This window comes from Citrus clementina, unplaced genomic scaffold (assembly GCF_000493195.1).
Source record: "Citrus clementina cultivar Clemenules unplaced genomic scaffold, Citrus_clementina_v1.0 scaffold_9, whole genome shotgun sequence".
Classification (NCBI taxonomy): Eukaryota; Viridiplantae; Streptophyta; class Magnoliopsida; order Sapindales; family Rutaceae; genus Citrus; species Citrus x clementina.
Window position 1 is genome coordinate 5,478,282 of NW_006261964.1, and position 19,326 is coordinate 5,497,607.

The window sequence follows — 19,326 nt, forward strand, 5'->3', positions numbered from 1 at the left end:
AGATAAGGAGAAGTTCCTAATCTTTTGTTGAGAGACATACATGGAAGATTTTATAATAAATACAAATATTATTATACCCCCAAGCTTCCAAAAAAGGACATCAAAATCCATTTTTGACCATTTTACCTTTTACAGCTATTATTCTAAAAAATTGACTTGAAATTTTATAATAAATACAAATATTATATAAATAACTCAATTAATGCAATAGACTAACAATATTAAAATATTTTGATAATTTTAAATATGTAGATTATTATATTTATTTTGATAATATGTTTTTATTTATTTATAGATTTTAAATAAATATTTACATTAAATACATTTTACAATTTAAAAAATCTCACATACTAATAATGATAAAATTATTATTTTACATAATTTTCAAAATTATTTAAATTTTAATATATTTATTTTAATATTATGATTCTATTTATTATAAAATTCACTTTGTTAAAATAAAAAATCTAATCAATTGTAAAATATTAAAATATTTTTAAAATATTAAAATTATTTTGAAATATATATTTTAAAATATACATATTATTACATATATTTTAATATTATGTTTTTATTTATTATAAAATTTTAGAGTAAATTTTTTTGAGAATAGTTAGATGTAAAGAGTATTATGATAAAAAAAAAAAGAGTATTGTTATTCTTTTTAAAAAATGTGGGGCGTTGATTACTATTTTCCTAAATTTTTTAGAGTGTAAATCTCCTTTTGCTCCAAACAAAAATTAATAAGAATTGAAACAAAATTGGTTGGTGTGAGTGGTTTGGCACTCTCACTCCTTAAGAAATGTCAGGGGTTCAAGCCCCGCTCTCGTATGGAGTCACCACTTTGACCAACACTTTATCCCTTATGGGCCGACCTGGTGCGAGTGGAGATTAGTCTGAGTTGTGGTACGGGCTTAAAGGTGCCTCCTTAAAAAAGGTTAGGGGTTCAAGCCCCGCTCTCGTATGGAGTCATCACTTTGGCCAACACTTTACCCCTTATGGGCCGACCTGGTGCGAGCGGAGATTAGTCTGAGTTGTGGTACAAGCTTAAAGGTGCCTCCCACAGTTGGGGTCCACTCAGGACCACCTCGTAGTTCAGACAAAAAAAAAAAAATTAATAAGGATTACCGCCTTTCATTAATTGTGGAGTGTCGGTCGAAGATGATAATTGTGGCAAAGGCAGAACCAGTGTCAGTAGAAGATGATAATTGTGAATTGTTGTGTGCTAGTTCCTCCTTGTATAAATTGATGCGAAAGTGTGTAGTTACAATGCAGAAGAATAGAGAGAGCAGAGCAATCAAAAAAACAAAAATAAGAATAAAATTCGGAAGCGAGTTCATATGGCGTCACCTGAGTCTACTCTGGCGAAGGTGTCTAGTAACCAAAAATTGACAGGTTTTAGGTCAGATTACGTTTTTATACGCTATGCAGGTCCTGGTACCTTGACAACCTACGATCAGATTGATTTTGGCTTGTTTGGTCGGACTTGGTGTCCTATTGTTTCTTGGGCAATCGGATTTGTTCCAAGCGCAAACGAGAGTTCTTGGAGAGATTATTTACCTGCTGCAAGATCAAATATTATGGGCGGAGCTGCTTTTCATGTTGTTGCATCTGATGCTAGTCATGGAATTTTATTGGCTACTGATAGCGAAGGTTCTTATCAGCGTGCTCTTCATGCCGTGAGAGCTGTAGTTCAGCTCGACAAACTGAAACCTGATAGTAATATTGTGGCATCAGGCGGTTCTCTTGTTCTGCAGCTTAATCTCCTTGATGATCCAAATAAAACTGGAGATGTTGTGGATTCTGATTTTACTTTTGATGGTCAAGTGTATTGGAGCTTATATCTCAACTGAATATATATCATAAGAAAGTGATGTGTTAAGGTATTGTGCAATATTGAGATTACCTCTAAATGGTGGTCTAGTACTGTAATGTATTTTCGTAGGATTCTTATCGTGCCTATGAAAGGGATCCGAGTGTGTTGTAATGAGATTGTCCTGGGATTTCTATTGTCTCTATGAAAGGGATTCAAGTGTGTTGTAATAAGCAAATCTCGTTAACTAAGTTTTATCTACGGATAAATAAACGAGCTTTGTCTATGAATAAATAAATAAGTTTCCTTTTAATATTAGAGCTGGAGCATTTTAGGCTGTTCGTCTTTTAATTTTTTTTTATTTCATAAAAAAATAAATTTAATTATATTACAATTGACTGTATTGATCATTTACAGTTCAATTGATAATGAGTTTTTTTTTTTCATGTGACCCTTATCCTTAAAAGAAAATAATGCCAATTTAACGTATAGTATCTTATTTACCAGTTCTTGTGATAATTGTAAGAGTAATGCTACACATCTCAAATTTTTTATTCCAAAAAATTATCTCAAATGATGTGTCATTTATCAATTGGTTGGTAAGATAATACAATTAATTCACTCGGAATTTAAGATAACTTTTTGAGATAAAAATTTAGGATGCGTAGTACTGTTGCAATTGTAATGCCATGTATTTTTTTTCAAAGAACACAACGTGAATCACCATTTTCTTTTGTCAAAGAAAACGTGTTAAAACCTTGAAGATAGTGCCAGTTTTTATATACATGCACGAAAAGAAAAAAAACGTACTTTATACGTGGAACAATAAAAAATCTTTTAGGATCACACAAGTGGAATAACATGACATGTTTATTTTATTTCATTTCATTTATTTATTTTTATTAGTAACTAGTTTCTCTTAAAACATGAGGGCGGCCGCATCGAATTCCCCACTTTTTATCTTTGGTTTTTTTCTATTATCTAAATAATAATGTTAGATATCTAAATATTTATGTTTTAACTTAAAATTAATGTTATGACTTATGTGTCACTCAAATGTAGTTTTAAGTGTAAGCGAATAAGTTGATGGCCTAAAACCCTAAATTTTGGAAAGACCTCATTTTTATGTATTTCATTAATAATTATGTAATTAATAAAAATCTTTTTTTAAATTGATAATATTGTCCAAGCCATAAATTCATTCATTATTGCTCTTTATTAAAAAAAATTTAAATTCTTTACCTTTTCAGTTTCTAAGAACCTAATTATTTAACGAATCTTTGACTTTTAATATTTCTTTAAATTTCTATTAAAAACTTCATAATCTACAAAAATTAGTACATAAAAAAACTTTTTGCTCGTTTCTCTATAAAGAAAATCATTACATTTATTCGTTCATTTAAAAAAAATAGTTTTTTAAAATCAAAGTTTATTTCCATTATCTGATTATCAATTCATCATCTCAACTTTCTATATGCTAACATTCTAAATATTTTATTTAAAAATAGTTTTTTTTGCTGATTTGTTTATTTATTTTTTTAATAATTCTAATGGAAGTAAAAAAAAAGATATCTTTTTGACTTTTTAAGTTTTATTTTTGAAACTTTTAGTATTTTTTTAACTATTGTTGAAATTCAAGAATTAAAGGTGAAATGAATTTTGAACCCTTTTATATTTCTTTTAATATTAAAATTATAGAATAAAAAGAGATCTTATAAAATAAAAAAAATCGTCTAAAGTCTCAAATACTGATGTCACTCATTTATAAAATAATAAATTTCACAAACTTATAAAAATTTTAACCATCATCTGATAAATGAATGTTACATTATTTCAGATAGAAAATATTGCTCTTATGTAAATCCTCAAACATGAGTCCTCGTGTCAAACTGTTGCGCTTGTGCTGGTGATCGGCGCTGCCTCTTACCGCCCACGGTTTCAAAGCGCTTGAGGAAGTGCTCCCGGGGAATAATAACATATAAGTCCTCTATTTTTTATGTTTTGCTCAACTTAGGACGTTTTTTTGTCAATTTATATCAATTAGATACTAACTAAAGCTAACCCTTATATAAATGATCAATTAAAGAAGAAACTTGTGTCAAATTTGAGCAGTGCTAGCTATAATGTAATATAAAGCTCGGTACCATGAAGCTCAGAATTACGTTTATTATATAGTATTACATATGCCATTTTTTTTTGAGTTAATTTAGTAAATAATATAAGGGCTTAAGTTAAGTCAACTCGATATAATTTAATTTTAACTTTTACAATCAACATACATACATATAGTAGAACCTCCAAATATAAATACTAATAACCTCTTCATAGTAATAAAAAATTGTGATCTTAAGTTATAATTAAGAATAAACTCCACATTGTAATAAATTATATTTTTTGTAGTTCCCGTCTTAATAAACTTACCTCCACATAATAATAATGTTTCAAAAATATATGTCATGTTACATTAAATAATTAAGATGGAACAAAATATATTTCTAAAGTTACTTGTGACAATGATTTGTTCTTTAAAGTTGCAACCACATCATTCAACTTCCGGGTATGTATTAATTGGTCAGCATAGGCACTTAATAATTGGTCAACAAAATAATCAATTTATTAATGTCTATACATTGAATTTGATCCACTTATTAATTTATTAATATATGGCACCATTTATCTCTATGTCACTTGTATTAGTAATAATTAAGCAAAGATAATAATTTTTATACTATAGAGTTATAATCTCTTTATAAGAATAAATTTCTCCAGACCCAATATATATATACATTAACTCATTTAATAACGATTGATAAATTATTAAACTAAATTCTTAAGAAAATTTGACTACTCATAACTCTCAAGTAAACTGTTTAAATTATATCGAACCCAAAATTATTTGGTAAGAGACAAAGACACAAGGGATCCGAGCGTTATTGCCTTATGCAAGCGTCGGCGTTGCTTTCCGCGTACTTATCTCTCTGACTCTGCATTTCGTATTCACGAGGTCCCAATTTTACCCACCTTTGTAACACTCAAATGCCCACTTGAGAGTTGAGTCCACTGTTTAAAGAATTGATACTAAAGCTACAGTTTGTGACGGTGAGTGCGATTCTTTCTTTCAATCTCAAACGAACATATTCTTCGGTTTACTTTTCTTTTTCATCTGAACGGACCACAATTCTTTCCTCTTTCTCAAAGAAAAGTCCCATTTGATTTTATTTAAACGATCGCATGCAAATATTAAACAGCCCCATTAATCTTTTTGACAATTCTAACTCACCGAGGATGCTCCGTTCTTCTTTATTCTTCTTTACCTTTTCTTCTTCTTCTTCTTTACTTTGTTCTCTCCTTCTTTTAAGATATTCTTGAGATTGAATTCGGAGTGGAAACACAAAAAAGAAGAGGGAAGGGAGAAGAGAAGAAGAGTGGTGTGAGAGTTCAAGAAATGGATCCTGCTGTTCTTGACGGTGTGATCAGGAGGCTTCTTGAAGTCAGAGGCAAACCAGGGAAGCAAGTGCAGTTATCTGAGTCTGAGATTAGGCAGCTTTGTGTTGTCTCTAAGGGTATTTTCTTGAGGCAGCCCAACCTTTTAGAGATTGAAGCTCCTATCAAGATCTGTGGTATCTTTCTGCATCGCCCTCTCCATGTAGTTTTATTGTTAATTTTTAGTTTGTTTGATCATGGTTATGATTGAATTTGGTTGTTATGAATTGGGTGGTTGAAAGTTTTGATTCTGATGATTGTATGCAGTTTGAGGGGTTGACTACATTTGATGTATGTTCTTGAAGTGTATGTAAATTTTTTATGATAAATTTTACTTGCTTTGAAGGTGACTGTGATTAATTATAGTTGTGTAGATTGATCCTTTGTGTACAATTTCATCTTTTTGTTAATGGAATTGATTATTTGCATACTTTAGGAACCTCACGGCTATTTATTGAATCTGGTTGGGGAACATCTACTTTTAGTCATAAGATTTGCAATTGTTTCTAGTAGACTGCAGCTCTTAAGCTTAGCTGAGGGTATTAGAGAGAAATTGGTATTGCAGTTGCTGATCTGAAATTTTGTCGAAAAACCCATAGGATGCAGTTCTTGAACTTTGGTTGTTCTTATCTGCACAAACCTCAACATGTAACCTGTTCCTACCCTCTTTGAAACCAAAAATTACTCGTTGTTTTGATGTTTTCAACCTCTTAGTCACAGATTAGTAACAGGCATTGAGCTTCAACATGTAACCTGTTCCTACCCTCTTTGAAACCAAAAATTGCTCGTTGTTTTGATGTTTTCAACCTCTTAGTCACAGATTAGTAACAGGCATTGAGCTTTAACTTTTCCTTTTACACCTGCCTCGTGCCAGTCAGGTTGAAGACTTTAACAATCGCTACAACCCTGAAAAGTAAAACTTGCAGTTCTTTCCATGGAAGTGCTCTTTTGGATTCATAATAATGTAGTAACACCCACGTCCACCATGATCCCATGACTTCAGTCATTGTCTATCCCTAGTTAAAAAACATATTTGAATTTCCAGAATCATGTCAACATTGTAGAACAACATTCGAAGTGCTTTATTCTTGAACTGTTTAATCTATGGGGAGGTTTCAAATGCTACCTAAAAGAGAATATATGTTAAAAAAATGGAGCAATTGGTTCTTCTAGATTTGTATTATTCAATGTTTTTTGGCTGTCTGTGGATAAAATTCTCTATGTATTTCTGACTTATTATTTCTGTTGTGGTACCCAGGAGACATTCATGGTCAGTATTCTGATCTTCTGAGGCTTTTTGAATATGGTGGGTTACCTCCTCGTTCCAATTACTTATTCTTGGGGGATTATGTAGATCGTGGAAAACAAAGTCTGGAAACAATATGCCTTCTCCTTGCATATAAAATAAAATATCCGGAGAACTTTTTCCTTCTTAGGGGAAACCATGAATGTGCTTCGGTAAACCGTGTCTATGGATTTTATGATGAGTGTAAACGGAGATTCAATGTCAGACTTTGGAAAATATTCACTGATTGTTTCAACTGCCTGCCCGTGGCAGCTCTTATTGATGAAAAGATACTCTGCATGCATGGTGGACTTTCCCCTGACTTGCACAATTTGAACCAGATAAGGAGTTTACCTCGACCTACTGATGTCCCAGAAAGTGGTTTGCTCTGCGATCTCCTATGGTCGGATCCCAGTAACGACATTAAAGGTTGGGAAGCAAATGATAGAGGAGTTTCATATGTCTTTGGTGCTGATAGAGTGACAGAGTTTCTTCAGAAGCACGATCTCGAGTTAATTTGTCGGGCCCACCAGGTTTGAGATGCCTTAAAACTTAAGCCCTTGGTGCACTGAGACATCTTAAGAATGCCTTTTACTCATTATCTCTTCTAATAATTGGCAGGTTGTGGAAGATGGATATGAATTTTTTGCTAATAGACGGCTCATAACTATATTTTCAGCACCTAATTACTGTGGAGAGTTTGACAATGCTGGTGCAATGATGAGCGTGGATGAGACACTAATGTGTTCTTTTCAGATATTAAAGCCTGCAGATAAGAAGCCAAAGTTCAGTTTTGGGAGCACGACTACAGTTAAGTCAGGTGCTCCTCCAAGTAGAATGAAGGTACGTTCCTACCTTGTCATTCCAAAATACATGGACTTTATCTTTGGGTTTGATGGTGTGTTGATGCGCTTATTTATTTATTTATTTTTCAAATATCATCACAATTGGTATAGGACTAGGGGATATGGTCTACTGTGGAACATCAAATGATCTCAGGAAAACAGAACCTCTCACTACTACAAGTTAAATTACGTTACTATATTACTTGCCACTATTTGTTAAATATGTCGTTGTATTTTCAAGTAACTGACATACATTCAAACGCTCCCATCCACCTAAAACTAAAATGATAAATAGATATTTTCCACCTTGTTTGAGAAATTTAGTCCAAGGATACAGTTTCTAATATCTTGAACTTTTCAGTACTAGGTTTGTTAACTCATCTGTTTACGTATTATGCGCAGTCATGTTTATTCTCTATATTGCAAACTGAATTTACAGGGTCTTCCGGTCTTGGGTTTGAGATCTGATGTGCAGGTCTCAGATCAAACTGGAAACAGAGACACAATGAAAGTATTGACTTACCATAACTATCTGATAACTATTTGTATTTCATTTTTTTTGGGGGGGGAATAATAAATGCCTAATAATGCGTTTCCAAACTCATTCACCAACATGTGAGAGTATCCCTGAAATAAGAATAAAATGGGTCTCACAGTGAAGCTCTGGTGAAATTTTACTGACACACATAGAATAGAAAAAGGTTGGAGGCTTTGAATTCAATGCTTGTGAGTTCATTTGGAACATTCTACTTCCTACAGTTGTCATTTCCCATTCGATACAGGCTCTTAGACACATAATTGGAAGGGTTGATAGCCTTTCCTTTTAACGTTTAGCTAAAATTTCCTTTAGTATCAATCATTTTATTACTCTTCAGCTTTTATATATTAAAAACTCGCCACAATCTTTATAAATGTCTTTCCTTTTTCTCTCAGTCGTTTCTTGGTGCAAAGGTTTAATAAGCTTGATCTAAAATGGAGCTTTCTGAAGAAAGTAGCTGTATTAGATCAAGGATGTATAGAACATCGTGAGAAATAGCAATCTAACAAATCTGGGTTCCAATAGTATGTCCCAACGAGGCAAACCGTTGGTGTTGTCAACCTTGTTGAGCAGCAGAGGATAAAGGATGTTCCTCCAGAAAATTTTTTCAGAAGATGTAATCTTTTTTTTGTTTTGCTCACCCTCTGTACATTATGAGTGCTAGCTACACAAGCTGTAAGTTGTGGCCTCTCTTGACTCCTCTCTGTTCAGCTTCTTCCTTAGAAGCCGTATTGTATCATAATCACAGCGTGAAAAAATTCACAGGGGTGTATGTATTATGTAATCATAATGGGGATGAGTGTGTTGTGTTTCTCATCGTATGTAACCGAGATCTCCTGCCCCTCAACCCTTTTGCATGGTGGCCTAGTACTTGTTTTGGTGCCTATAGGATGCAAACACAATGGAATCTTTCTTGATTGCTTCTAAAATCTGGAGCTGTCATGGAAGGGTTCAGGTCACCTGTTTGATAATACAATTAACTCGTTTAAGACACGATTAACTATCCGATTAGCTGTATGCTGATAATGCAAGGCATATTTGTGAAATTTGATACCACTTTATGGGCCGGATTGCTTATGTTTGGCCCTTTATGGGCTCAGGTTGAACTGTTAAGCTATTTCTTCTGGACCCTGCTGGAGAATCACCCCCAACGTCCCCTGAAAATTTCTTAATTTTAGAAAATATTTCTTTTCTATTTGAACCACAAAGATTATAAAATGGATGGTGCAATGTGCTGATCTCATTTTATCTTCATTTATATTCTTTTAAAGCATTGTGTGAAGGGAAACGAAACTGGCTACCTAATCATACTTTTTGTACCGCCTGAAAAAGATTTCACGAATTGAACTAATTGACGGCCACAAAATAAAACGGAAATGAATAAGATGACTATTCCTTATCTACACGCTTTGCTTTCAAGCAGGACTTACAAAAAATATTAATCAAAAGTCTTGTAAATACGACATGAAACTTTTACTAAATGGACCACTAAAAAATATTCTCAAAGAGCATGCATCTTATAGAATGCTACAAAGCATTTCCAATGCAAATTTTCTGACTTGAGGGTAAACTGAAATGAAAAACGATCCCAAAAGTTTCCATGATAATAAAGACTGGTCCAACACACCCAATAAAGCCATAAAAATGACCTTTTTTTTCTTTTCTTTTCTTTTCTTTTCTTTTCTTTAAACAAAATTGGTCGAAGACCTAGCAAGTCTTTATATCTGCATTTTGATTGGAATTGGAATTGAGAGGCCATTATTCTAGATAAGCTGGGGAATAAGTTGGGCTCTTAATAGAAATTTGTTAAAAGTCTCTTGGTGGTCACACAGCGCACCGCATGCGGCTTTTTCTAAAGCGGATGGTGTTTTTAAAAGTCTTCATTCGGAGCGGGTGAGATTTGGAATGACTCACGAGAAATTCCACAACTCAAAAAGAGACTCGAAAAAGTTGTTTGGTTTTTTCTCTTTGTTTTTCTTTTCCAAGTTGATATCGTTGAGAAATTTCAAAACTCTAACATTCATACAATATGGACACTATATTTTGTAATAGAGAAATAATAGAGTCCTAAATTATTTATGTTAAATCAACACAAAATAATACAAATAAAATATATGAGGCATATGAATTTTTATTTAACCAATATCATCGCTTTTAAATTTCGTTATTTTTTATTTGATGACATATCAACTATTATTCTTGTTTTCTTATTCTTTCTTTTTGTATTTCATTATTTTTTAATTTTACTTGCTTTTGAATATAGAATATAAAAAATCATGAAATAGTAATAAATTATTACTTTTTTTTCTTTCACCATTTGTAATTTTTTATACAGTAAAATATCTCTATAATCATAATGTTAGGATCAAACAAAGTTTATTACTATGAGGAGGTTATAACTTAATAAAAGTGTAGTTACAAAAACTATTATTTTAGCTTAGTTATGCTTAGTGCGTGTGATATGAAAAAAAGGTATGTATTGCATTAGTAATTAATTGATGAAGCATATTAAATTTAATGTTATATATATTAATAAAAGAGATGGACATAATTTAAAAAACTAGTATATATTTTTTTGCGATATAAAGATAATTATTATTATGTGGAAGCGAATTCCTCAAGAAGGGATTTTTTAAAAATTATAACTTATTATATAGAGTTTATTTTTATTTATAACTAACCTAAATTGAGACCAAATTTTTTTATGGCAATAAGAAAATTATATAATATCATTATAGAGAAGTTTTATTGTAATTCTGCTAAAGTCTTATTTCAAAACTTCAAATTCGTAGTTTATTATAAAATAATTAAGAATGTTCACCCAAGGCCAAGAGACAAACAACTACTTGTTTCATTTACTAATAAAAGAAAAAAATTCTTAAAAGGCAATCAAGTACACCTGTTGTACAAGATTTGCATAATAATCCAACCGTTGTATTTAAAATTTAAATTGTCTTAATATATATATATATATATGGAGCTGTCAACTCTCACAGTTAAAAGTAGAGCGAAATACAGCTTCTATTTTCTAGGGTTATTTTAAAAAAATTCAATCCACTAAAATTATTTTACAATTAATATATTTAAGAGATTATTATCTTACATTATCATATAAGATACATGATTCTTTCACAGTCGTTGGATGAAAAATTAATAATTATAAAAATATAAAATTATATATCATCTTATTTCCACAACCATTGAATGAAAATCTAACGGTTATGGAAGAATCATATATGTTAACATCGTCAAACCATATATTTATACTTTCAAGCGGCCCCGAAAGCCAGGCATCAACGAAAACGACAACAGTTTGAATGAAAACGCGTTGCCACGTCATCAACCCGTCCACAAAGTCCGGATCAGACAATTAATTAACCAAAAAGACGTTGACCGATTGAGCCCCACGTGGCACGTAGTCGGCACGTTCATTATTCAGTTCACACTATTTTTCCTTATTTACGTGACCTATTCGGCGTCGTTTCCTGATGGGAACCGTCTAATTGTCTTTATCAACTTTTTTATTAATTAATTAATTAATCGAAAAAAATCTTAATTGTCTCACTAATTCGCAGTTTCTTTTTTTGCCCTTTCTAAAATTAAAGTTCGAGGAAACTCATTAAGGAGAGCTACACAATTGTCGTTTCACATCATGTATTGGATTGTCCTTTTGGTACTCACTTCGTCATAAAAGACATTTTTTTTTAATAATTAAAAGGAAAAAGAAATATCCAATGCGTTGCATTTACGTACGTGCATAGGTATGCTCGATTGACAGATCAAAGGGATTCACGTGAGGTTAAAGTGATGGGAAAGGCAAATTGGACGACGATTGATGCTTAAATTAATTAAATTAAATAATTAATTAGAGCAAGTAATGCGTAATTAGAATGTTAAAGTGCTTGAGATTGGTTAAGTAGAGAACACAATGTTATGCTCTGAATATCCATTAATTATTTATTTAGGTATTGTTAAAATAATAATAATAATAATAATAATGCAAAAGAATTATAGTCAAACCATAAGATTAACACAGAGTCAACTATTGTGTAACGTAAGATGATGTTACGACTATAAATGGGTTAATTTGTGTGTAATTATTTCTAACTTGTAAGGGAAAATATCAATATTTAATACTAACTTGTAAGGGAAAATAATTAAGTTCAATAAAACAAATTTCAAACGGAAGTAACAAACTTGCAGTTTGATCGGATTTTTTTTTAACTTTGACCGTACAAAAACAATTATATAATAATTTTGGGAGCCAGTCGTTATCGTGGCATAAAAGATGTAACCACGTATGCATTCAGACTTGAAGGCATAAGTCTGTAGTTGACTTCGATAGATGACTTCCAAAGCATACTTCATTATTTCGGTTATGCCAAGCTAGGAATATTATTCTTTTTTTTTTTTCAATTTGATTGCCTCATTATCTCATCACCTATATCAATGCAAGGTATATGCATTTTGAAATACCCATATTGTTAATTACATTTTTTTCTTTAATATATTTCTTTCTTTTTTTTTTTAGTTTTGAGTTCATTGAGTCTTTTATTTTTTTCTCTATAAAAAAATTTAGATGAAGATAAAAAATTTCATGATCACGAAAGCAATGTGCATACACAGCCAACACAAACTATACTTGATAGGAAGAGTATCACCAAAAGACTTTTCAAATAAAATTTTATTACTTATTTGAAGAGTCACATCAACATTTAAGACTCCAAAAGATAATTCAATTGAAATTCTTCAAATAAAAAATGATTCTCTCTCTTCAAATATAAAGAGTTGTTTTCTCCTTCTTTAATTTATATTTTATTACTTTTTATTAGAGAAAAAAAGAGAAATGCTTTAATTGCTATTGACTTTTTTTTAAAATAATTATTTGATTAAAATAATAACTTATTTTTATTTGAAAAGTCTTTTGGAGAATATCATATTTTTCACTCTTTTATTTATTACATAAGTAAACAAATAGATATTTTAAGTGTGAAATTTACAGAGACTTTTAGAAATACTCTTACATACTACAAAACTATTATAGTTCTTCATTTCATATTAATACTTGTTAGATTTTGTACGCGTGCAAAATAGAGTTGACAAAGGCACCAAAAGATTTAATTTCAAAATTAAATTTCTATCCTCGTAATTTCATACCATAACTTGACTGTCCTTATTTGAGTTACATTCCAATATCATTCAGACTTCAATTGAGGAATGAGGATGGGCAAGGCACTTGATGATTGAAAATTTTGAATAGAAAAAGTTAATTTAGCCGCTGTTGACTTTAAAAGTTTGGTTTCGTGCTCCAATCCAGTCTGACAGGTAAGCTGATGAGGCTTGGTTCTTTTATTATATAATATTATATGTCATCAAAATTTATAAAACACAGCACAAGCAATCAATAACTGCCAAATCTCATATAAAATAAACGTGGCACGAGATTCGTAAAAGATCAAAAGTAATATAAGTGTTTAGATGGGAGAGTATTCTAATTGTATATCAAAATCTTACAACATATTAACAATTAATCATTTAACTTGCCGATAGTGAATAGCTTGTATCACATCATTCACATGTATCATAAAAATATTAATTTAGGGTTAATGCTATCACGGTTTATACTGCCTAACAGATTAACTAGTTGATAATTTGATATTTTATTGGAATTGCAATTGCTAATATTTGAATTAGGGATTCATAAATTTCAAAATAATCGGCCATGCCCCCCATGTACCAATTCTACGCTAATGATCAGTCAATTGTGGACATAAGAATATAAGGTTATCTTACAAAATAATCAATTAGCCGTGTGCATCAAGTGAACGCGGCTGAAATTAATTAACGTTACAAGTAATCTAATAATGTGAATGCGTAGAAAATTTTTCAATGCATTGTTGGGGGAAAAAAAATCGATGTTTAATTAACACCCACGATTCTTTGATGTTTACGTACAGTGAATTTTTTTGTGTACAAGCTAACTAAATCGTAAGTTTGACCCTAATCAAGATGGTGACAGAATAATAAAATTTTAACGAATTGATTGAATTTGATAATATGGCGCTTTTCTCTGCAAGTAGATAGAATTTATACCAACTAGTTTCCAATAAGAAAATAATCATTAAATTATAAAATAATATAAGGACACAAATGTATCAATACAAATGTATCAATTTAAGTAAACTTTCATGTCTAGCTATATGCAAGCCGGCAACATCAAATACTGTTAATATGATGCTCTTTGAATATAATGACCTTATACGATGTTAAGGATTCCCTTTTTTTTTTTTTTTTTTTGAAAAAAAATTTGGCAATCTGCTCAATCAATTGCTCTTATATTTTATTTGTAGCGTTGTTCACATCTACTGCTGGGGTTCAAATTGTTGACTATAAGTGTGGACACTCTTAATTTTGTAAATAAGGACACGAATTAAGCTGTCCAGTAAAATAAAATAAACAGCTCAAATTTTCCGTATGTTCACAGAAACTGCATGACATTTTCTCGATTTGACCAGAGAATTTTTTCAATCAATGGCCTAGCAGCATGTGGCAAAAGCTCTCTTTAATTTAAGGCAATCTCTAAGTTACATATAGTATAATTTATAACTTCACGGAATAATATAAAAAATGAATAATAAATAAGTGCGTTCGATACAACTAATTTCTTATTTTTACCTTATTTTAAGTGGTTGCAACTTACACTAAAAGACTAAAAGTAATTGAAAAAGATCTTCGATTTAAAATTTCGTATGTATACTTCTAATTATTTGTGGATAAATTGGAAAAAAAATTTAAAAAAAAAAAAGAATTATCTATTACATTTTTAAATTGCCTTCATTATAATATGTGGCCACAAAACTAAAACAAGGCGCTCACTTCTTTGCAACCAATGAGCCAAAAGATAATTGTGAATTTGGTCTCCTGATTAGCAGACACTGATTCTGTGAATCATGGGTCATAGTTTTTGGTTTGCTAGCCAACATGCATGTGCATGAGCATCAAATTACTGTATATTTGTCAAATGATTAAGGTAATTAGCAGATAAATAACATGTATTAACAGCCCTTGTCCAGCTATTTATTAATAATTCCAAACGAAAGATAGGATAAGAAACGCCAATTTCTTTCTTCATATGGGATTTTAGTGTAATGGAAATTTCTTTTGTTTCACTCAAACAGGAAATTGAGAATAGTCTCCTGATGGAATGCAATTTCGTAATTGGAATTTTGTATACTAAATTGGTATGTTATGATCCACAAGAGAAAATTCGGCAGAAAATAACATGGCAATTGGCAGAGTTAATTTTCAGGACTGTAAAATTAAGTAATTGAGTCAGAAAACAAAGCTGTATAAGCCAATGACAAATTCAAATTAATCGTTGACCTGAATTCAGATTTTAAAAAATATTCTCTGAAAAAATATATATATATATATATTGTCTATAAATAAATGAGGGCATATGCCATTAGATGCCGGGACTATTCTGCCCTTTCACTCACTTATTAAATAGCAGGCCAACACAACCAAATTCTCACCATCCCCCTTCCTTGAGTTCCTTCCTTCGCTGCAAGTACAGGTCAGTCAGTCTCTCTCTCTCTCTCTCTCTGTGTGTGCGTGTGTAAGTGTCTCCGAAACTCACACACTATTACTTTTGTTTTAAACTTTTGATGTACATGATGAAGCTGAGAACTTCGTTTTGCTTTGGGGAAGTGTTTTTATTGGAACCCAGGACCACTTTTTAGATAATTACTTTTAAGAATATTGTTTGTTAATTCTATTGTAATATTATTAATGGTGGGTCACGCTTCATCTCTTTTGGAACTGCAAAGGCCAAAAATCCAGAATCATTACCAGAATCCTCATCTTAGATACTCCGTACTCTCTGCATATTCATCTTTTTCGTTAGAAACTCGTTACATGCGTCACTTGCATACACGTGTAACCAAAATCTGAAGAAAATATTTATACTAAGAGCACTTGAGATTTTTTTTTTTTTCCAATTTTTTCTCTCATCCTTCTCTAGTGAAGCGGCAGATGCATGAACTCCTTACCTCGTCTTGCTAAATCCTTGATTAAGTATGTAGATATTTTCCTATAAATTCTTGTTCTAGTTTCACTATATTTTGTTTTATCCCCTTGTCTCCGAATTACATATTTGTATGTTGTGTATGGAGGATGCTCATAGTCATATGTTCATCAAATTAATATAATTATGTTCAAGTAAATAGCTCCGACACCAGAAGCCGGCCGGCTTCTTCTTAATTAGCCCATGTCTTCGCATTTATGTTTTGCGAGAAAATGATTTTTCCTTAAGCAACTGGTAGCTTCAGCTCTACTGTTAATTTCGACGATTTTTCCATTTTATTTTATTTTTAAAAATAGTGATTAAAGTCAACTTCAAAAATAATTATTAGGTCTGACTGGAGTACTTCTGGTGTATTTTTTTCTTCAAGTTGCGGTCACAATGTATTAATTATATTAGAATAAATAACAATCAGAGAGGGGAAAAAAAATCCAATGAAATACATATTTGACTAGTAAAAGTTGAAGGCGGAAAAGAGCATCAATAGTCTGTCATGAAACATGTTGATTCGTTTGAAAAGTAAACATGTTATACGTCATTGTTATTCTTTAATTTGTCCTTTGAAATTGTGTGTTTCACTTACATACACACGCAAATAATAATTAAATTGGAAACAACGTGCATAGCTTGTTGATTTTCAATTTGATGCATTATTGAGATGACTTTGCTTGCACGTGCATTGACGAAGTGTACGTGTATGTGAGACTTCATTGCTTCTTGTTCACAAAAAATTTAGGCCAGGACAGTAAGAAGAATACAAAATTCATTTGATATATTTTTTCTTTCGATTTTGATGCAAATAATTAAATCAACACCTATAATTATGCAGGAAAGAAGGCATAGTATCTAGCATTCTAGCTAGCCATGGCTGGAGATCAACTGACAGTGCTTAATGCACTTGATGTAGCAAAGACTCAATTGTACCACTTCACAGCAATTGTAATTGCTGGAATGGGATTCTTCACAGATGCATACGACTTGTTTTGCATCTCCTTGGTCACGAAGTTACTCGGTCGCATCTACTACCACGTCGATGGTGCAAAAAAGCCCGGTACATTGCCTCCCAACGTGTCAGCTGCTGTAAACGGTGTCGCATTGTGTGGTACTTTAGCCGGCCAGCTCTTCTTCGGATGGCTTGGCGACAAATTAGGCCGCAAAAAAGTTTACGGGATAACACTAATCCTCATGGTCATCAGCTCAATTGCCTCCGGACTGTCCTTCGGAAAATCCGCAAAGGGTGTCATTGCAACTCTTTGCTTTTTCAGGTTTTGGCTTGGTTTCGGTATTGGTGGTGACTATCCGCTATCAGCTACAATTATGTCTGAATACGCAAACAAGAAGACTCGCGGTGCTTTCATTGCTGCGGTGTTCGCTATGCAAGGATTTGGGATTTTAGCTGGAGGGATTGTAGCTCTAATAGTTTCATCAGCGTTTGATCATCACTTCAAGGCCCCTCCGTACTCAGTTGATCCTGTGGGCTCAACGGCGCCAGAAGCTGACTACGTGTGGCGAATTGTTTTAATGGTTGGTGCTCTCCCCGCTGCTCTTACTTACTACTGGCGTATGCGGATGCCTGAAACGGCTCGTTACACAGCTCTCGTTGCCAAGAACGCAAAACAAGCCGCCGCCGACATGTCGAAGGTTTTGCAGGTGGAGCTTGAATCTGAGGAGGACAAGGTAGCAAAATTATCCCAAAGGGATTCCAATTCCTTCGGATTATTCTCCAGGGAATTTTTAAAACGCCACGGCCTTCACTTGTTCGGAACCACATCCACTTGGTTCTTACTAGACATCGCATTTTACAGCCAGAACCTTTTCCAAAAAGATATCTTCAGTGCAATCGGATGGATTCCTCCCGCAGCAACAATGAATGCGATTCATGAAGTGTACAAGATTGCTAGGGCACAAACACTTATAGCCCTATGCAGCACAGTCCCTGGGTATTGGTTCACAGTTGCTTTCATTGATTACATTGGGCGGTTCGCCATCCAAATGATGGGCTTCTTCTTCATGACAGTCTTTATGTTTGCTCTCGCTATCCCTTACCATCACTGGACCTTGAAGCCTAACAGAATCGGGTTCGTGATTATGTACTCACTGACATTTTTCTTTGCGAATTTTGGACCAAATGCCACAACATTTGTTGTGCCAGCGGAGATTTTCCCGGCAAGATTGAGATCAACTTGCCACGGCATATCAGCCGCCGCGGGTAAGGCTGGGGCTATTGTTGGTGCATTTGGTTTCTTATACGCTGCCCAAAGCAAAGACCCCACGAAGAGAGACGCCGGGTACCCAGCTGGGATTGGAGTCAAGAACTCGCTTATCATGCTTGGTGTTGTCAATTTTGTAGGCATGATATGTACTCTGTGTGTGCCAGAATCAAAAGGGAGATCGCTTGAGGAGTTGTCCCGTGAGAATGAAGAGAACGACGAGGCAGACCAGACGGCGAATGCCACAGCTAGAACTGTTCCGGTGTGATTTCGACAAGTTTAGATACTAAAGATATTCAGATTATGTGAAAAATCAATGGTGCTTTTGATTTCTTGTTTAATTACTTAGGAGCGCAATAATGTAGATATATGTACTTGCTCTTGAATCCAAGTGCAACTATACTATATATGTGTGTGTTAAATTTATGATTTTAGTGTAATTTTAAAATATATACGTTTCGATCATTTACTTCATCTTTACCTTTTAAGGTTAATACCTAGCTTTTTTTTTCATGCGAACACACTTTTAAGCCGTGAAGTTTAATAGAGCCAATTTTTAATACTATTAAACTATACGGTTTTATAGTGTATTAAAAATTAACTCTATTAAACCACACGACATAACAGTTTGTCCGCATTTTATGATGTTGTTATAAAAATTACAACAATAACAGTGGCATAAATATGTATGTTATATTTAATCACTAGTTCATAAAATAAGTAGTTTGGATAACATTTTAATTTCAATTATTTAAAATTTATTTTACCAGTTATCATATGGGTTAAACATGTTTTTATTAAGATTAAATAATAAAAAAGGAACAAGTATAGTTTATCTAAACTTCTATATTTAACTTTCTTTAAAAAGTATATGCATTTTAATATTAACTCAATCTTAGCAAATGAGTAATTTGAAAATGAAAAATTAGCCAATGAATAAAACTAAGAACCCAAAATTATGTTGTTCCTATTATAAATAACAAAAACGAACAATATTAACACTATATTATCGTAATATATATGTATGTATGTATGTATGTATTGCATATTTAATTTTTAATTTTGTTGG

The 19,326-nt window shown here is 32.4% G+C and overlaps 2 protein-coding genes across 3 annotated transcripts; both read left to right on the plus strand.

The window, feature by feature from the left end:
• The first annotated feature begins 4,812 nt into the window (after positions 1 to 4,812).
• Positions 4,813 to 8,785, plus strand: LOC18032695 (serine/threonine-protein phosphatase PP1). Of its 2 annotated transcripts, none has more exons than XM_006420150.2 (4): positions 4,813 to 5,433; positions 6,555 to 7,114; positions 7,203 to 7,424; positions 8,360 to 8,785. In XM_006420150.2, exons 1-4 carry the CDS (start codon positions 5,259 to 5,261, stop codon positions 8,381 to 8,383), a joined length of 981 nt encoding a protein of 326 aa, XP_006420213.1. In that variant the 5' UTR covers positions 4,813 to 5,258; the 3' UTR covers positions 8,384 to 8,785. The 2 variants fall into 2 exon arrangements, with proteins under 2 accessions (XP_006420213.1, XP_024035328.1); XM_024179560.1 differs by lacking the exon at positions 8,360 to 8,785 and adding an exon at positions 7,538 to 8,348.
• Positions 8,786 to 15,426: 6,641 nt separating this feature from the next.
• Positions 15,427 to 18,678, plus strand: LOC18032760 (probable inorganic phosphate transporter 1-7). Its single transcript, XM_006420151.2, has 2 exons — positions 15,427 to 15,540; positions 16,877 to 18,678. Exon 2 carries the CDS (start codon positions 16,912 to 16,914, stop codon positions 18,523 to 18,525), a length of 1,614 nt encoding a protein of 537 aa, XP_006420214.1. The 5' UTR covers positions 15,427 to 15,540; positions 16,877 to 16,911; the 3' UTR covers positions 18,526 to 18,678.
• The last annotated feature ends 648 nt before the right edge of the window (positions 18,679 to 19,326 follow it).